The 14,514-nt window shown below is 75.1% G+C and overlaps 3 protein-coding genes across 8 annotated transcripts; 1 reads left to right on the top strand and 2 right to left on the bottom strand.

Moving 5' to 3' along the window:
• Window positions 1-86: 86 nt before the first annotated feature.
• On the bottom strand, window positions 87-3,019 carry SLC25A11 (solute carrier family 25 member 11). Its single transcript, XM_068929553.1, has 8 exons — window positions 2,763-3,019; window positions 1,734-1,886; window positions 1,447-1,653; window positions 1,268-1,358; window positions 923-1,013; window positions 578-677; window positions 453-504; window positions 87-370 (listed from the first exon to the last, which is right to left on the bottom strand). Exons 1-8 carry the CDS (start codon window positions 2,837-2,839, stop codon window positions 215-217), a joined length of 927 nt encoding a protein of 308 aa, XP_068785654.1. The 5' UTR covers window positions 2,840-3,019; the 3' UTR covers window positions 87-214.
• A 101-nt stretch (window positions 3,020-3,120) lies between these two features.
• Window positions 3,121-7,932, top strand: RNF167 (ring finger protein 167). Of its 6 annotated transcripts, none has more exons than XM_068929546.1 (11): window positions 3,121-3,281; window positions 3,839-4,188; window positions 4,937-5,038; window positions 5,120-5,200; window positions 5,274-5,393; window positions 5,478-5,565; window positions 6,377-6,467; window positions 6,580-6,685; window positions 6,873-6,966; window positions 7,571-7,651; window positions 7,731-7,932. In XM_068929546.1, exons 3-11 carry the CDS (start codon window positions 4,955-4,957, stop codon window positions 7,886-7,888), a joined length of 903 nt encoding a protein of 300 aa, XP_068785647.1. In that variant the 5' UTR covers window positions 3,121-3,281; window positions 3,839-4,188; window positions 4,937-4,954; the 3' UTR covers window positions 7,889-7,932. The 6 variants fall into 6 exon arrangements, with proteins under 6 accessions (XP_068785647.1, XP_068785651.1, XP_068785652.1 ...); XM_068929550.1 differs by having other exon boundaries at window positions 3,266-3,281; window positions 3,839-4,364; XM_068929551.1 differs by lacking the exon at window positions 3,121-3,281 and having other exon boundaries at window positions 3,797-4,188.
• A 589-nt stretch (window positions 7,933-8,521) lies between these two features.
• Window positions 8,522-11,907, bottom strand: PFN1 (profilin 1). The gene is made up of 3 exons (XM_068929541.1): window positions 11,662-11,907; window positions 9,442-9,634; window positions 8,522-8,645 (listed from the first exon to the last, which is right to left on the bottom strand). Exons 1-3 carry the CDS (start codon window positions 11,791-11,793, stop codon window positions 8,548-8,550), a joined length of 423 nt encoding a protein of 140 aa, XP_068785642.1. The 5' UTR covers window positions 11,794-11,907; the 3' UTR covers window positions 8,522-8,547.
• Window positions 11,908-14,514: the final 2,607 nt, after the last annotated feature.

Raw genomic sequence — 14,514 nt, 5'->3', positions numbered from 1 at the left:
GGGACCCAGGCGTCTGGGCAGTGACGGGGGGGGCCCCACTCGCCGTGGCACCATCGTGCCCCGACGCCACCCGCACTGCCACCTCCTCGCACCGACAGCTCTTTACTATGTTCCAAGCGCAGCAGGGAGAGGGTGGGGGACATGTTTCGGGTGCCCCCGCCGGGGCCAGGCGCGCAGGGAGACCGCCGGGCCGGGGCTGGGGCCGGGGCTGCCGCTAGGCACTGAGGAAGAATTTCTTGTAGTACTTGTTCATCTGCTCGAGGAAGATGAAGGTGAGGACGGTGTGGGGGCCCAGGCGGGCGTAGTACGGCGTGAAGCCCTTCCAGAGGCTGAAGAAGCCCTCGTATCGCACCACCTTCACCAGCACGTCCTGCGAGGGTCGAGACGGGGGGCTCGCGGCGGGGCCAGTGCGCGGCAGCCCCGGCAGCCCACGGCCCCTCGCTCCCGCTTACCAGCCCGTTGCGGTACTCCGGCTTCCCGTCGATCATCCGCATGTTCTGGATGCTGCGTGGGGGGAAGGAGGGTGGTGAGCGGGGGGGCTGCACTCAGGGGAGCCCCCACCGCCCGCGGCACCCACCGCGTCTTGGCGATGTCCACGGGCATGGAGGCGGCCGTGGTCACCAGCCCGCTGATCATGCTGGCACAGAAGTGGCAGAGGATGTCGTCGCGGAAGTAGCCTGCCGCAGGGGAGAGATGGCAGCAGGCGTCAGTGGGGCCGGAGCCGCAAGAACGGAGTCGCGACGCCACCAGAGTCACAACATCGGAGCCATGATGCTGCTGGAGCCGTGACGCCACCGGAGCCGCGACACCGCTGAAGGCACCGGAGCCACGACGCAGCCGGAGCCGTGATGCCGCCGGCGCCGTGAAGGCACCAGAGCCGCGACGCCGCCGGAGCTGTGACACCGCCGGAGCCGCGACTCACCGGAGTCGAGCAGGAACTGCTTGGACTGCGAGTAGGAGGCGAGCTGGGCGGCGTTGACCACCACCGCCCGGGCCATGGTGGGGATGCAGCCCTGCGGGCGAGAGGGTGAGCGGGGCCAGGGCGACCCTGGGGTCCCCCGTGCCACAGCGTGGGGACGTCCTGAGATCCCCATGTCCCCATGCCGTGACCTGCCAGAGTGTGGGGCCACCCCAGGGCCACCACGCTGCTGCGCCAGCGTGCGGGGACACCCCAGGGCCCCCCTCCCACACTGCCTCGGACGCCCCAGGACACCGGAGCGTGGGACCACCAAGTACCCCCCCACCGCGCCGCCGCGCCGCGCCGTACCCGCCACAGTGTGGGGACGCCTTCCTCCCGCGTTATCCGCAGCAGGGCGTCGAAGACGTTCCGGTAGCCGCGCCGCTCGGCAGGGGGCAGCCTGGGGGGAAGGAAAGTGGGGGCCCACGGGCAGGCGGCGGGAGTGAGGGGCCGCCACCGCCGCTGCTGCGGGGCCCCGCTGGCCTCACCTGCCGTCGGCCGTCATGCGGATGAGGGCCACCTCGGCTGGGGTGCCCACGAAGGCGCCGGTGGCGCCCGCCGTCATGCCGATGAAGGCTTTGGTGATGAAGGCGGGCGGCGTGCCGTCGGCCCCCGTCAGCTTCTCGAAGAGGACGGTGTAGATGCCCAGGCGGGTGGTGGTGTAGGTGGCCTGGCGCAGGAGGCCGGCCGAGAGCCTGCCGGGGGCGGTGGTGGCGTTCAGCGGGCAGCGTGGCGGCCTCCCCGCCGCCCCCCTGCCGTTCCCCGTCCCGCCTACCCGGTGTAGATGCCGCGGACGCCCTCCTTGCGCAGGATGCTGCCCACGGCATGCAGGCTCGTCTTGTACTCTTTGGTCTTGGCGCCCTCGCCACTGAGCTGCATGCGGTTCTTCACCAGGTCCAGGGGCTGCACGAAGACGGTGGCGCCCATGCTGCGGGCAGGCAGCAGCGGGTCCAGCGGCTGGGCAGGGCGGCCCCCGCCGCCACCGAGGAACGGCTTTGGCAGCCGGAGCAGCGCCGGCCGGGCTCTGCTGCAGCACGTGACCCGCACGTGCGCCGCGCCGGCCCCTCGAGGCGTTTGGGGAAGGAGCCTGACACCCAGGGCAGCGTCTTTTGGTGGGGGGATCTGGCTGCGCCGAGCTGCTGACGGAGCAGAGCTGCCCGAGGCAGCTCCGGGGCAGGGGAAGCGGGGAGAAGGGGGCCGGTGTCTCGGGACCCTGCGATGGCTCAGGCTGGGTGGGCTCCCTGGGGGTGACGGAGGGGGCTGGGGGGCTGCGAGGTCCGTGATGGGGCTGAGGGGAGTTGGGGGTGTCTGCAAGGGGATGGGGGGGCTCTGATGAGGGTAGTGGGGGGCTGCTGAGGGACCTGAAGAGATTGGGAGGACCCTGAGGGGTCCGGGGGGTGGTTCCTGAGGGGGCTGATGGGAGCATGGGGCCCCGAAGGGATCGGAGGGGCCCTGAAGGGTCAAGGGGGTCCCTGAGGGGGTCGGGGGGCCCTGAGGGGGGCTCTAGGGGGTCGGGGGCTCTAGGGGGTCGGAGGGGGCCCTGAGGGGGGCTCTAGGGGGTCGGGGGCTCTAGGGGGTCGGGGGGGGGCCTGAGGGGGGCTCTAGGGGGTCGGGGGCTCTAGGGGGTCGGGGGGGGCCTGAGGGGGGCTCTAGGGGGTCGGGGGGGCCCTGAGGGGGGCTCTAGGGGGTCGGGGGGGCTCTAGGGGCTCTAGGGGGTCGGGGGGGCTCTAGGGGCTCTGGGGGGGGCTCTAGGGGGTCGGGGGGGCCCTGAGGGGGGCTCTAGGGGGTCGGGGGGGTCGCTCACCCGGCCAGGCCGCCGAAGAGGAACTTGACGGACTTGGGGGAGGTTTTGGGCTTCTCGGCCGCCGGCGCCGCCGCCATCTCGGCCGCTGCCGGGGCCGGTGCGGTCCGGTCTGGCCCGGTCCGCTCTGGTCCGGTTCCGGTCCGGTCCGGTGCGGCGCGGCCGCCCGGCACCAAGGTGACTCCGGGGCGGGGGGCGACGGGGGGAGGCGGGGGGGAGCTGCGCGCGCAGCCGCGGCGCCCGCCGCACTGCGCCTGCGCGCGGCGCCTGCGCCCCACCGGGGACGGGAGGGGCGGGACCTCCAGGGGCGGGGGCGGGCTGGAGACGGGCCGGAGGGGCGGGGCCTGAGGGGGCGGGGCCTGAGGGGGCCGGCCGGAGGGGCGGGGCCGGGCCAGACGCGCGCGCACCCCTGCGGCCGCCCATTGGCGCGGCGGTTTTGGCGGGAAGAGCCGCCGGGGGCGGGGGGGGGGAGGAGGAGGAGCGCGACCCACCGCCCCCCCCCCCCCCGCCGTGAGGCACCGGGTACCGCCGAGTAACAGCCCCCCTCCCCCCCCCGCCGGGTACCGCCGAGTAACAACCCCCTCCCCCCCCCCCCCGCCGGGTACCGCCGAGTAACAGCCCCCCTCACCCCCCCCCGCCGGGTACCGCCGAGTAACAGCCCCCCCGCCGGGTACCGCCGAGTAACAACCCCCCTCCCCCCCCCCCCCCCGCCGGGTACCGCCGAGTAACAGCCCCCCTCACCCCCCCCCCCCGCCGGGTACCGCCGAGTAACAGCCCCCCCGCCGGGTACCGCCGAGTAACAACCCCCCTCCCCCCCCCCGCCGGGTACCGCCGAGTAACAACCCCCCTCCCCCCCCCCCCGCCGGGTACCGCCGAGTAACAGCCCCCCTCACCCCCCCCCCCGCCGGGTACCGCCGAGTAACAGCCCCCCCCCCCCCGCCGGGTACCGCCGAGTAACAACCCCCCGCCGGGTACCGCCGAGTAACAGCCCCCCTCCCCCCCACCCGCCGGGTACCGCCAAGTAACACACATACGGGTACCGCCGAGTAACACCCCCCCCCCCCGGTACTGGCGAGCAGCAGCCGCAGCAGCACCGCAGAGCGCCACCTGCGCAGGGGAGCGCGGCCCCCGCGGAGGAGTACCGCAGGGTAACACCCCCGCGGAGGAGTCCTGCCCTGGAGGAGCGACGCCGGGTACCACCCTCCCGGCGCACCCCGGAGTACCGCCGCCAGCCAGCGCTGAGGCGGGGCGCCACGCAGTACCGCCCCCGGGTACCGGAGTACCAGCCGAGGAGGAGCACTGCCAGGTACCACCCCGGCGAGAAGTACCTCCAAATACCACCTCCCATGGGAAGTACCACCCAACTGCCTCAAAGTACCAGGAGGTACCACCCCGAGGAGGACTATCACCCCAGTACCACCCCCCGAGGGTGAGTACCACCCCAGTACCACTGCAGCCCCCCCGAGGAGGAGTACCACCCCGGTACCACCCCCGAGGAGGAGTACCACGCGAGTACTGCCCCCAAGGCCGAGTACCGCCCCGGGGAGGGGCACCCCGGGGCCCCCCGCCCCGCGAAGCACCCCCAAACGCTCGCCCGGAGCCCAGGTACGGCCCGAGCGCCGCCCTCGGGGAGTACCGCCGGAGGTACCGCCAGGCGGGGGGGCGCCGGCCCCCACGCGCGACCGACCCCACGACGGGGGTCCGAGGCAGGGCCGGACCCGGCGTTGGCCCCCCCGACCCGTGCGCGGGGCCCAGGCGTCCGGGGCGGGACGCGGCGGCTCCTCCTCCTCCTCCTCCTCTCGCGAGAGCGCCCGGCCATGTTGCGGGCGTAAACACGGGGACCCCCCGGGCGGGGGGGACACGCGTCCGCCCCACGGCCCCGTGGGCCGGCGCTGAGCCCCACACGTCGCCCCCCCCAGGTAAGGCGGGGGGGCCGGACGCCTGGGCCCCGGCGCCGCAGCGGGGCGGCGTGTGGGCTGGGGGGGCGGACTTCGCCCGGCGCTTATCGGGGTGAGGTGCGTCCCGGGGCCGCGACACGCCGCGACACGCCTCGCCACGCCTCGCCGCGCCACCTCCCCCCGCCACTGCGCCGGCCCGGACGCCTGGGCCCCCTCCACCGCGGAGCGAGCCCAGGTGTCCGGGGGCCGCCCCGACCCGCCGCCGCCGTCACCTCCCAGGTCGCCGCCGTCCCCGCCATGCGGCCGGGCCCCGTCGCCCTCCTCGCCGCCGCCGCCGCCGCCATGCTGCTGACACCCCCCGCCGAGACCTACATCCAGGCGGTGAGCGGGGTTTTGGGGCGGTTCGGGGGGATTCGGGGGCCGTTCCGGGGCTCACTGCCGCCGCCGCCCCCTCCCCGCCAGGTGCTGGGGCCCAACGCCACCATGGAGTTCTCCGACCTGCCGGCGCTCTTCGGCGCGCCGCTGCCTCGCCAAGGCCTGCTGGTAGGTGGCCTCCTCCGGACGCCTGGGCCCCGTCCCGGGACGCGGGGGCCCCTGACGCGTCCCCCCCGCGCAGGGTTTCGTGGTGGAGGCGCGGCCCAGCAACGCCTGCCGGCCCATCGCGCCGGCGCCCGGCGCCAACGGCACCGTCTTCATCGCCCTCGTGCGCCGCTACGACTGCGACTTCGACGTCAAGGTGGGGCGTGGGGGAGGGGGGGAGGCTGGAAGGGCCCAGGCGTCCCCCGCCTCCCGCCCTGACCCTCGCCGCCGCCCCGCGCAGGTGCTGCACGCGCAGCAGGCCGGCTTCGGGGCCGCTGTGGTGCACAACGTGGACTCGGAGAAGCTGCTCAACATGGTCTGGAACGATGGTGAGCGCTGGCCGGGCCACGCGGCGGCTCCGCTCCGCTCTCCCGGTGGCCCCGGCTCTGTCCCGGCTCCATCATGGCTCCATGGTGGCTCCGCCATGGCCCACACAGCTCCACTGTGGCCATCACGGCTCCTTCGTGGCCTGTCATGGCTCCACCGTGACCACTGCGGCTCCATCACGGCCATCGTGGCCCCATCATGGCTGTGGTGGCCCTATCACAGCTCCACCACGTCTCTGTCATGGCCGTCGTGGCTCTATCATGGCCCGTCACAGCTCCGTTGTGGCCATCATGGTTCCACTATGGCCACTGTGTCTCCGTCATAGCCCTGTCACAGCTGTCATGACCCCATCATGGTCCCCTTGCAGCTCCATCATGGCCACTGTGGCCCAGCTGCGGCTGTCGCGGCTCTGTTGTGGCCCTGTTGTGGGCTTGGTGGCCATCACAGCCCTATCGTGGCCCCATGGTGGCCCTGTTGTGGCTGTGGTGGCCACCACCCCTGTTGTTGCCCCATGGTGACCGTCATGGCCCCGTGGCGGCCATGGTGGCTCTGTGGCGGCCCCATGGTGGCCGTCATGGCCCTGTCGTGGCCCCCATGGTGGCCGTGGCAGCCCTATCATGGTTGTAGTGGCTGTCACGGCCCAGTCGTGGCTCTGTGGTGACCGTGGGGGCCTCATGTTGGCTGTGGCAGCCCTGTCGTGGCCCCACGGTGGCCGTCATGGCCCCATGGCAGCCATGGTGGCCCTGTCGTGGCCCCGTGGTGACCATGGCAGCCCCGCGGTGGCAGCCCCGGCTGAGGCAGTTCTCGTTGCAGAGCGGCTGCGGGAGCAGATCGCCATCCCGGCCGTGTTCGTGGGGCAGCGCGCCGCCGCCTTCCTCCGCGACACCTTCAGCTACGCCCACGGGTAGGGCTCCCCGGATGCCAGGGCCCCCAGACGCCTGGCTGTCCCCCCCCGCACCCTGCGCCCGGACGCCAGGGCCCCCCGGCCGGGCGCCCAGCAGTCGCTGTCCCCGCAGGGCCCACGTCGTCCTCATCCCCGAGTACGTCTTCCCCCTGGGCTACTACCTGGTGCCCTTCACCGGCGTCGTCGGCGTCGTCGTGGCCGTCATGTGCACCGTCCTGGTGAGCCGGACGCCTGGGCCCCTCCCGGGCCACGCGGGGACGCCCGGGTCCCCTACGCAGGGTGGGGGAGGGGGCGAGGACACCCGGCTCCCCCCTGCTCCAGGGCGGGGTGGCGGCCCCGGACGCCTGGGCCCCCCCAGGGCGGGGTGGCGGCCCCGGACGCCTGGGCTCCCGTCGCCTCCCGCAGGTCGTGCGCTGCCTCCAGCACCGCAAGCGGCTCCGCCGGAACCGGCTCTCGCAGGAGCAGCTCAGCAAGGTCCCGGTGCACCAGTACCGCAAAGGTAGCGGCGGGCGGGGGACGCCTGGGCCCCCCGCTCCGGGGCGGGGGGCGCCCTCACCCCCTCCGCGGCCTCGGTGACCCCCGTGGCCTCGCTCGCATCCCCCCCCTCCCCGGCGCGGTCCAGAGCCCGGACGCCTGGGCCCTCGCCACGGGGCGTGTCCGGGAACCGCGGTGGGGGCCCCTCCCCCGCGCGTGGGACCCAGGCGTCCGGGCGGGCGCGGCGGGTGAGTCAGCGCGGGGGGGGGAAGGAGGAAGCGCCGTCGCTGCCGCCGCCGCTGCCCTTATAAGGCCCTGGCGGGCGCCAGCCCCGACCCCCCCCGCACCCGCTTCCGCCCCGGCTCCCCTCCCCCGCGGCGCCCGGACGCCTGGGCCCGCGCCCCGGCTCACCCCAGGCAGCCCGGACGCCTGGGCCCACGGCGCAGGGGGACCCGGACACTTGGGCCCACCCCGGCCGCCTGGGCCCTCACCCCAACAGAGGGGTCACAGCGAGGCCAGGCCACGGGAAGGGTGACGGGGGGGGGGCCTGGGTGCTGTCCCGGACGCCTGGGTTCACGGGAGGCAGGGGGGCCCGGACTCCTGGGCCCGCGGGTGACGCGGCTCCGCAGGGGACGAGTACGAGGTCTGCGCCATCTGCCTGGACGAGTACGAGGAGGGCGACCGGCTGCGGGTGCTGCCCTGCGCCCACGGTGAGCGCCGGGGCGGGGCAGGGGGACGCCTGGGTCCCTCCCGGACACCTGGGCCCCCTGACCGCCCCCGCCCCCGCAGCCTTCCACAGCCGCTGCGTGGACCCCTGGCTGACGCGCACCCGCCGCACCTGCCCCGTGTGCAAGCAGCGGGTGCCGCCGGGCACCGAGGAGCCGGCGCCCCAGGGCGACACGGGCGCCTCCGAGCGCACCCCGCTGCTGCCCCCCGCCCCCGTCTGACGCGGACGCCGGGGCCCCCCAATAAAGGCTCGTGGCCAACCCGGCTCCGGCTCCTCTCGGGGATCGGGGGGAGGCACCGCACCCCGGACGCCCCCGGCACCCGAGCGGGGCTCCAGCATCGCTCGAACCTGCCGCCCGAACTCGCCCCCGGCTCCAGCACCCAAGGGGGGTCCGGGACGCCCCAGCTGAGCCGGTCCCCAGCACCCCAGACCCCTCCAGCACCCAAAGGGGCTCCAGCACCTTGAACCACCTCTGGGACCCCCCTGTCCTGCCCCAGCAGCCCAAGGGGCTCCGGGACCCCAAACCCAGGGCTCGAGCTGGTCCCTGGGCCCCAGACCAGCTCCAGCACCCAGAGGACCCTCCAGGACCCCCCACCCAGCTCCACCAGCCCAGCCCAGCTCCAGCACCCAGAGGACCCTCCAGGACCCCCCAATCTGGCTCCAGCACCCAAAGGTGCTCTGGACCCCCCAGCTCTCCCCAACGCACCCAAGGGTGCCCCGTCCCCCCCTCCCATCCCCCGTGACGCTGGCTCCAGCCTGGCCGGACTTTGCCCCGGGCAGGCCCAGGCGTCCCCGTCCCCCCCCCCCAGCGGCGCGGGCCCCGGTGTCCGGGCGCAGCAGCAGCAGGCGGGTGCCGCGGGTGCCGCAGCCTTTATTGGGTCAGTACTGGGAGCGCCGCAGGTGCGCCGCCATCTCGTAGCACTTCTTGTTGACGCAGCCGCCGTGGACGCCCTCCTTGCCCATCACCAGCACGATCGCTGCGGGGGGGGGGGGGGTCAGCAGGGCCCAGGCGTCCGGGAAACCCCTCCATGGGGGGGCCCGGCCCACCGGGAACCCTCCCACATCCCCCCCCCCGCAAGGGGGCCCAGGCGTCCGGGTGCAGCTGCTCCGCGAGGGGAACAGCTGCCCCTTCTCACAACAGCTGGGGGGGCAGAGGGGCCCAGGCATCCGGGGGGGATGGGGAAGCGACCCAGGGACCCAGGCATCCGGGGACAGAGCAACAGGGAGCTGGGAGGGGGGAGGGGATGGGAAAGGGACCCAGGCGTCCAGGAGGAGCGAGCAGAGGGGAGGGGATCCAGCACCCAGCAGGGAGGATGGAGGGACCCAGGCGTCCGGGGCAGGTGCGGGGGTGACCCAGGGGCAGCACAGAGGGGCCCAAGCGTTCGGGCATGGTGTGGAGCAGATGCGGAGGTAACGTGGGGTTGGCGTGAGGGGCCCAGGTGCCCGGGGCGGGTGCAGAGCGCACACGGGGGCGGCGTGAGGGGCCCAGGTGTCCAGGGTGGGCGCAGAGCGGACACGGGGGCGGCGCGAGGGGCCCAGGTGCCCGGGGCGGGTGCAGAGCGGACACGGGGTTGGCGTGAGGGGCCCAGGTGTCCAGGGTGGGCGCAGAGCGCACACAGGGGGGACGTGGGGGTGGCACGAGGGGCCCAGGTGCCCGGGGCGGGCGCAGAGCGCACACAGGGGGGACGTGGGGGTGACACGAGGGGCCCAGGTGCCCGGGGCGGGCGCAGAGCGCACACGGGGGGGACGCGAGGGGCCCGGGCGGACACTCACTCTTGTTGGTGACGGTGGCGGTGATGTTGAAGGTGGGGGCGCCGGCGGCGCTCTTGGTGCGCAGGTCCATGCTGTGCTCGCCCTCCACCAGCAGCGAGTCGCGGATGACGGAGCACTTCTGCCCGCCCAGCGTCAGCCCGTTCACCAGCAGGCTGCTCCGGTCCTTCCCCACCAGCGCGTTCACCTCCGCCGCCTGCCGGGCCACGACCCCCGCCGTCAGGGACCCAGGTGTCCGGGCGGGGGGGCGTGGCCCGCCCTGACACCCCCCCGGGGACCCAGGCGTCCGGGGCAGCACCGTGAGCCGCCCTGACACCCCCCCGGGGACCCAGGCGTCCGGGGCAGCACCGTGAGCCCGCCCTGACACCCCTCTGGGGACCCAGGCGTCCGGGGCAGCACCATGAGCCCGCCCTGACACCCCCCCGGGGACCCAGGCGTCCGGGGCAGCACCGTGAGCCGCCCTGACACCCCTCCTTGGGACCCAGGCGTCCGGGGCAGCACCATGAGCCTGCCCTGACACCCCTCCTCGGGACCCAGGCGTCCGGGGCAGCACCGTGAGCCACCCTGACACCCCTCCTCGGGACCCAGGCGTCCGGGGCAGCACCGTGAGCCGCCCTGACACCCCCCCGGGGACCCAGGCGTCCGGGGCAGCACCGTGAGCCACCCTGACACCCCTCCTCAGGACCCAGGCGTCCGGGGCAGCACCGTGAGCCCGCCCTGACACCCCTCCTCGGGACCCAGGCGTCCGGGGCAGCACCGTGAGCCGCCCTGACACCCCCCCGGGGACCCAGGCGTCCGGGGCAGCACCGTGAGCCCGCCCTGACACCCCTCCTCGGGACCCAGGCGTCCGGGGCAGCACCGTGAGCCTGCCCTGACACCCCTCTGGGGACCCAGGCGTCCGGGGCAGCACCATGAGCCCGCCCTGACACCCCTCCTCGGGACCCAGGTGTCCGGGGCAGCACCGTGAGCCCGCCCTGACACCCCCCCGGGGACCCAGGCGTCCGGGGCAGCACCGTGAGCCACCCTGACACCCCTCCTCGGGACCCAGGCGTCCGGGGCAGCACCGTGAGCCCGCCCTGACACCCCTCCTCGGGACCCAGGCGTCCGGGGCAGCACCGTGAGCCGCCCTGACACCCCCCCGGGGACCCAGGCGTCCGGGGCAGCACCGTGAGCCCGCCCTGACACCCCTCCTCGGGACCCAGGCGTCCGGGGCAGCACCGTGAGCCGCCCTGACACCCCTCCTCGGGACCCAGGCGTCCGGGGCAGCACCGTGAGCCGCCCTGACACCCCCCCGGGGACCCAGGCGTCCGGGGCGCCCAAGAGCCCAGACCAGCACCAGCTCCTCCAGGGACCCAGGCGTCCGGGCGCCCGCCCCGGCACCCTCCACAGGCAGGACCCAGGCGTCCGGGGCATCCCCAGCCGCGCCGGCCCAGGCGTCCCGGACCCCACCCAACGCCCTGCCGGGGGCCCAGGCGTCCGGGAGCTCCCTCAGCCTCCGCCAGGGGCCCAGGCGCCCGGGCACCCCTCTGCCCGCCGCCCCGGGGGGCCCAGGCGCCCCCTCCCCTCCCCCACAGGAAGCCCCGGCCGCCCCTCCCCCGCCGGGGGGAAGTTGCCACATTCCGCGCATTTTTCTCAGCGGGGGGAGGGGGGAGACACCGGCGACCCCTCGGCGGGCGGGCAGAGGGCCCAGGCGTCCGGGCCCCCCCGCAGCCCCTCCGCCACGTGCTCGCCGCAGCCCGGACGCCGGGGCTCCTTCCCCAAACCGGGGGTGGCTGGGGAAGGGGAGGGGGTAAAGGGCGCCCGGGCCCCCCGCTGGAGCGGGGAAGGGGGGCGGCCCGGGCGCCTGGGCCCCCCCGCGCGGCCCGGCCGCCTGGGTCCCCTCCCCGGCGGCGGGGGGGGCCGGGCCACGCTGGCAGCGGCCGGGGCCGCTCCCGGACGCATTTTTCTCCCTTTTTTGTCCCGATTGGGGCCGGGGGGGGGAAGGGGATGGGATGGGGGGGATGGGCAGGATCCGGCCCCCCCTCCCCCCGGTCACTTCCTGCCGGCGGGGGGAGGGGCCGGGCCCGACCCCCGGCCCGGGGGGGCCGCGGCGCGGGCGGGCGGGGGGGGGGGCCGGACGCCTGGGCCGGCGGGGGGGCCCGGGGACACCCCGCGCCCCGGGACCGCCGCGGAATCGCCCCCAACGGCCGCCGCCCCCCCGCGGCGCCGCCGCCCGGGCCCCACCGTGATGTTGGCGAAGGTCTTGCCGGGGGTGGCGGCCCAGACGGCCGGCGTGTCCTTGTAGCCGACGATGGCGGCGTCCTGGCAGGTGCCGTCCGCCATGAGGCTCTCCACGTAGGGCGCCCACCCGCTCATGGCGGCGGCGGCGGCGGCGGCGGCGCGGGCCGGGCGGGCGGGGCGGGGCCGGCGGGGGCGGGGCCGGCGGCGGCGGCGGCGGCGCGTGCGCGGAGCGGGCGGCGGGCGCGAGACGGGGCCCCGCGGCGGGGCCGCGCGCCGCCTTTCATAGCCCCGCGCGGCGGGGGCGGGGCTTCCGCGGGGCGGGGCTCGCCCGCAGGGGGCGGGGCTCGCCCGCAGGGGGCGGGGCCGCCGCGGGACACGCCCCCCCCAGCCCGCCCGGCGGCGGCGGCGGCGGCGGCGGCAGAGCGACCCCGGGCAGCGGCGGGCGCTGGGCGACAGGCGCTGCCCCCCCCCCAGCACTGCCCCCCCCGGGCACTGCAACCCCCCCGGCACTGCAAACCCCCCCCCCCCCGCACTGCAACCCCCCCCGGGGCACTGCACTCCCCCCCCCCCCGGGCACTGCACTCCCCCCCCCCCCGGCGCTGCCCCCCCCCCCCCGGGCACTGCACACCCCCCCCCCCCAGCACTGCACCCACCCCCCCAGCACTGCAACCCCCCCCCCCGGGCACTGCACCCCCCCCCCCCCGGGCACTGCACAAGGGGCGCTGTATGACGGGTGCTGCACCTCAGACACTGCCCCCCCCCGACACTGCACCCCCCCCCCGGCACTGCATAATGGGCACTGCACCGCAGGCACTGCACAGCGGGTGCTGCACCCCCCCCCCGGGCACTGCACACCCAGCACTGCACCTGCTAGCGCTGCCCCCCCCAGCATTGCATCCATGTGCACTGCACACGCACAGCCCGGGTGTTGCATCCACCTGTGTTGCATCCCCGGGGCACCGTGCACGTGCACACACGTGTGCAGACACTGCGCACACACACACACACACGCACACACACACACGCACACACACACACGCGCACACACACGCGCACACACACACGCGCACACACACACGCGCACACACGCACACGCACACACAAGCGCACACGCACGCACAGATGTGCACCCCCCACCCCCCCCCGGGGATTGCACATGCAAACCAGTCAGTGCATCCCCGTGCACTGCATCCCTCCGGCGTCGCACACGCAACATCTGGGCACTGCAGCTCCCTCCCGCCCCCCCGCCCCCCTCGAGCGTTGCACGCACACGTGCGCACGCCCCCCCCCCCCCCAGCAGCCCCTCCGGGTGCGGCACCCTTGTGCTGTGTGCACCCGCGGGTGCATCGCACCCCCCGGCCTTGCAGCCGGGTGCGTTGCACCCTCCTCGTGCCGTGCAACCCGCGGGCATCACCGCGCCTTGCACGCCCCTGCACGTCGCCCCCCCCCTTGCACCCCTCCCCGGCCTCCGCACCCCCCTTTGCACGGCCCCTCCCTGCGGGTGACACCCCACGTTTCCTGCCGCCACGGCCCCCCCGGCGTCGCCCTCGGTGGCGCGTTGCACCTCTTCGCGGCCCCCTCCCCAGCTCCCTGCGCCGGGACCCCCGTGTCCGTGTCACACGCAGCCCCCCGGACATGCGTGTCCTCGTGCCAGCATGGAGCAACGCACAGGCCGTGCGGCGCCTCGGCCCCTGTGCGACACCCCCCCGGTGCAATGCAGCCCCCCGTGTGGTGCAGCCCCAGTGCAATGCAACCCCTGGTGCAACGCACCCAACTCCCGGTGCAACGCACCCCTCGTGCACTGCAACCCCTGGTGCAACGCACCCAACTCCCGGTGCAACGCACCCCTCGTGCACTGCAACCCCTGGTGCAATGCACCCAACTCCCGGTGCAACACACCCCTCGTGCACTGCAACCCCTGGTGCAACGCACCCAACTCCCGGTGCAACGCACCCCTCGTGCAATGCAACCCCTGGTGCAACGCACCCAACTCCCGGTGCAACGCACCCCTCGTGCAGTGCAACCCCTGGTGCAACGCACCCAACTCCCGGTGCAACGCACCCCTCGTGCAGTGCAACCCCTGGTGCAACGCACCCAACTCCCGGTGCAACGCACCCCTCGTGCACTGCAACCCCTGGTGCAACGCACCCAACTCCCGGTGCAACGCACCCCTCGTGCACTGCAACCCCTGGTGCAACGCACCCAATTCCCGGTGCAACGCACCCCTCGTGCACTGCAACCCCTGGTGCAACGCACCCAACTCCCGGTGCAACACACCCCTCGTGCAATGCAACCCCTGGTGCAACGCACCCAATTCCCGGTGCAACGCACCCCTCGTGCACTGCAACCCCTGGTGCAACACACCCAACTCCCGGTGCAACGCACCCCTCGTGCAATGCAACCCCTGGTGCAACGCACCCAACTCCCGGTGCAACGCACCCCTCGTGCAATGCAACCCCTGGTGCAACGCACCCAACTCCCGGTGCAACGCACCCCTCGTGCACTGCAACCCCTGGTGCAACGCACCCAACTCCCGGTGCAACGCACCCCTCGTGCACTGCAACCCCTGGTGCAACCCACCCCTCGCGCCATGAGCCCCCCAGCACAGCGCAACCCCAGAGCAAACCAACTCCTGGTGCAACGCCCCCCCCCGTGCGATGCCCCCCCGCCGCGCTCCCCGCCCCGTGCACACGCGTGTGCGATCGCACATGCATCGGCCCATATCTCCCGGCTGCTTTGAGTCAGCCCCGGGCGGGGACTTTCCGGGGGGGGGAGGGGGGGAGGGGCGGCGGTTTCACTTCCTGTCCCGGGCGGGGGAGGGGGCCGAGGCGCCGGCGCTGGGGGCAGGCGGCGTCC

The sequence above is a fragment of the Struthio camelus genome, unplaced genomic scaffold (assembly GCF_040807025.1).
Source record: "Struthio camelus isolate bStrCam1 unplaced genomic scaffold, bStrCam1.hap1 HAP1_SCAFFOLD_113, whole genome shotgun sequence".
Classification (NCBI taxonomy): Eukaryota; Metazoa; Chordata; class Aves; order Struthioniformes; family Struthionidae; genus Struthio; species Struthio camelus.
The sequence above is the reverse complement of the archived record's forward strand: the minus strand, read 5'-3'. Positions and strand labels throughout refer to the sequence as shown.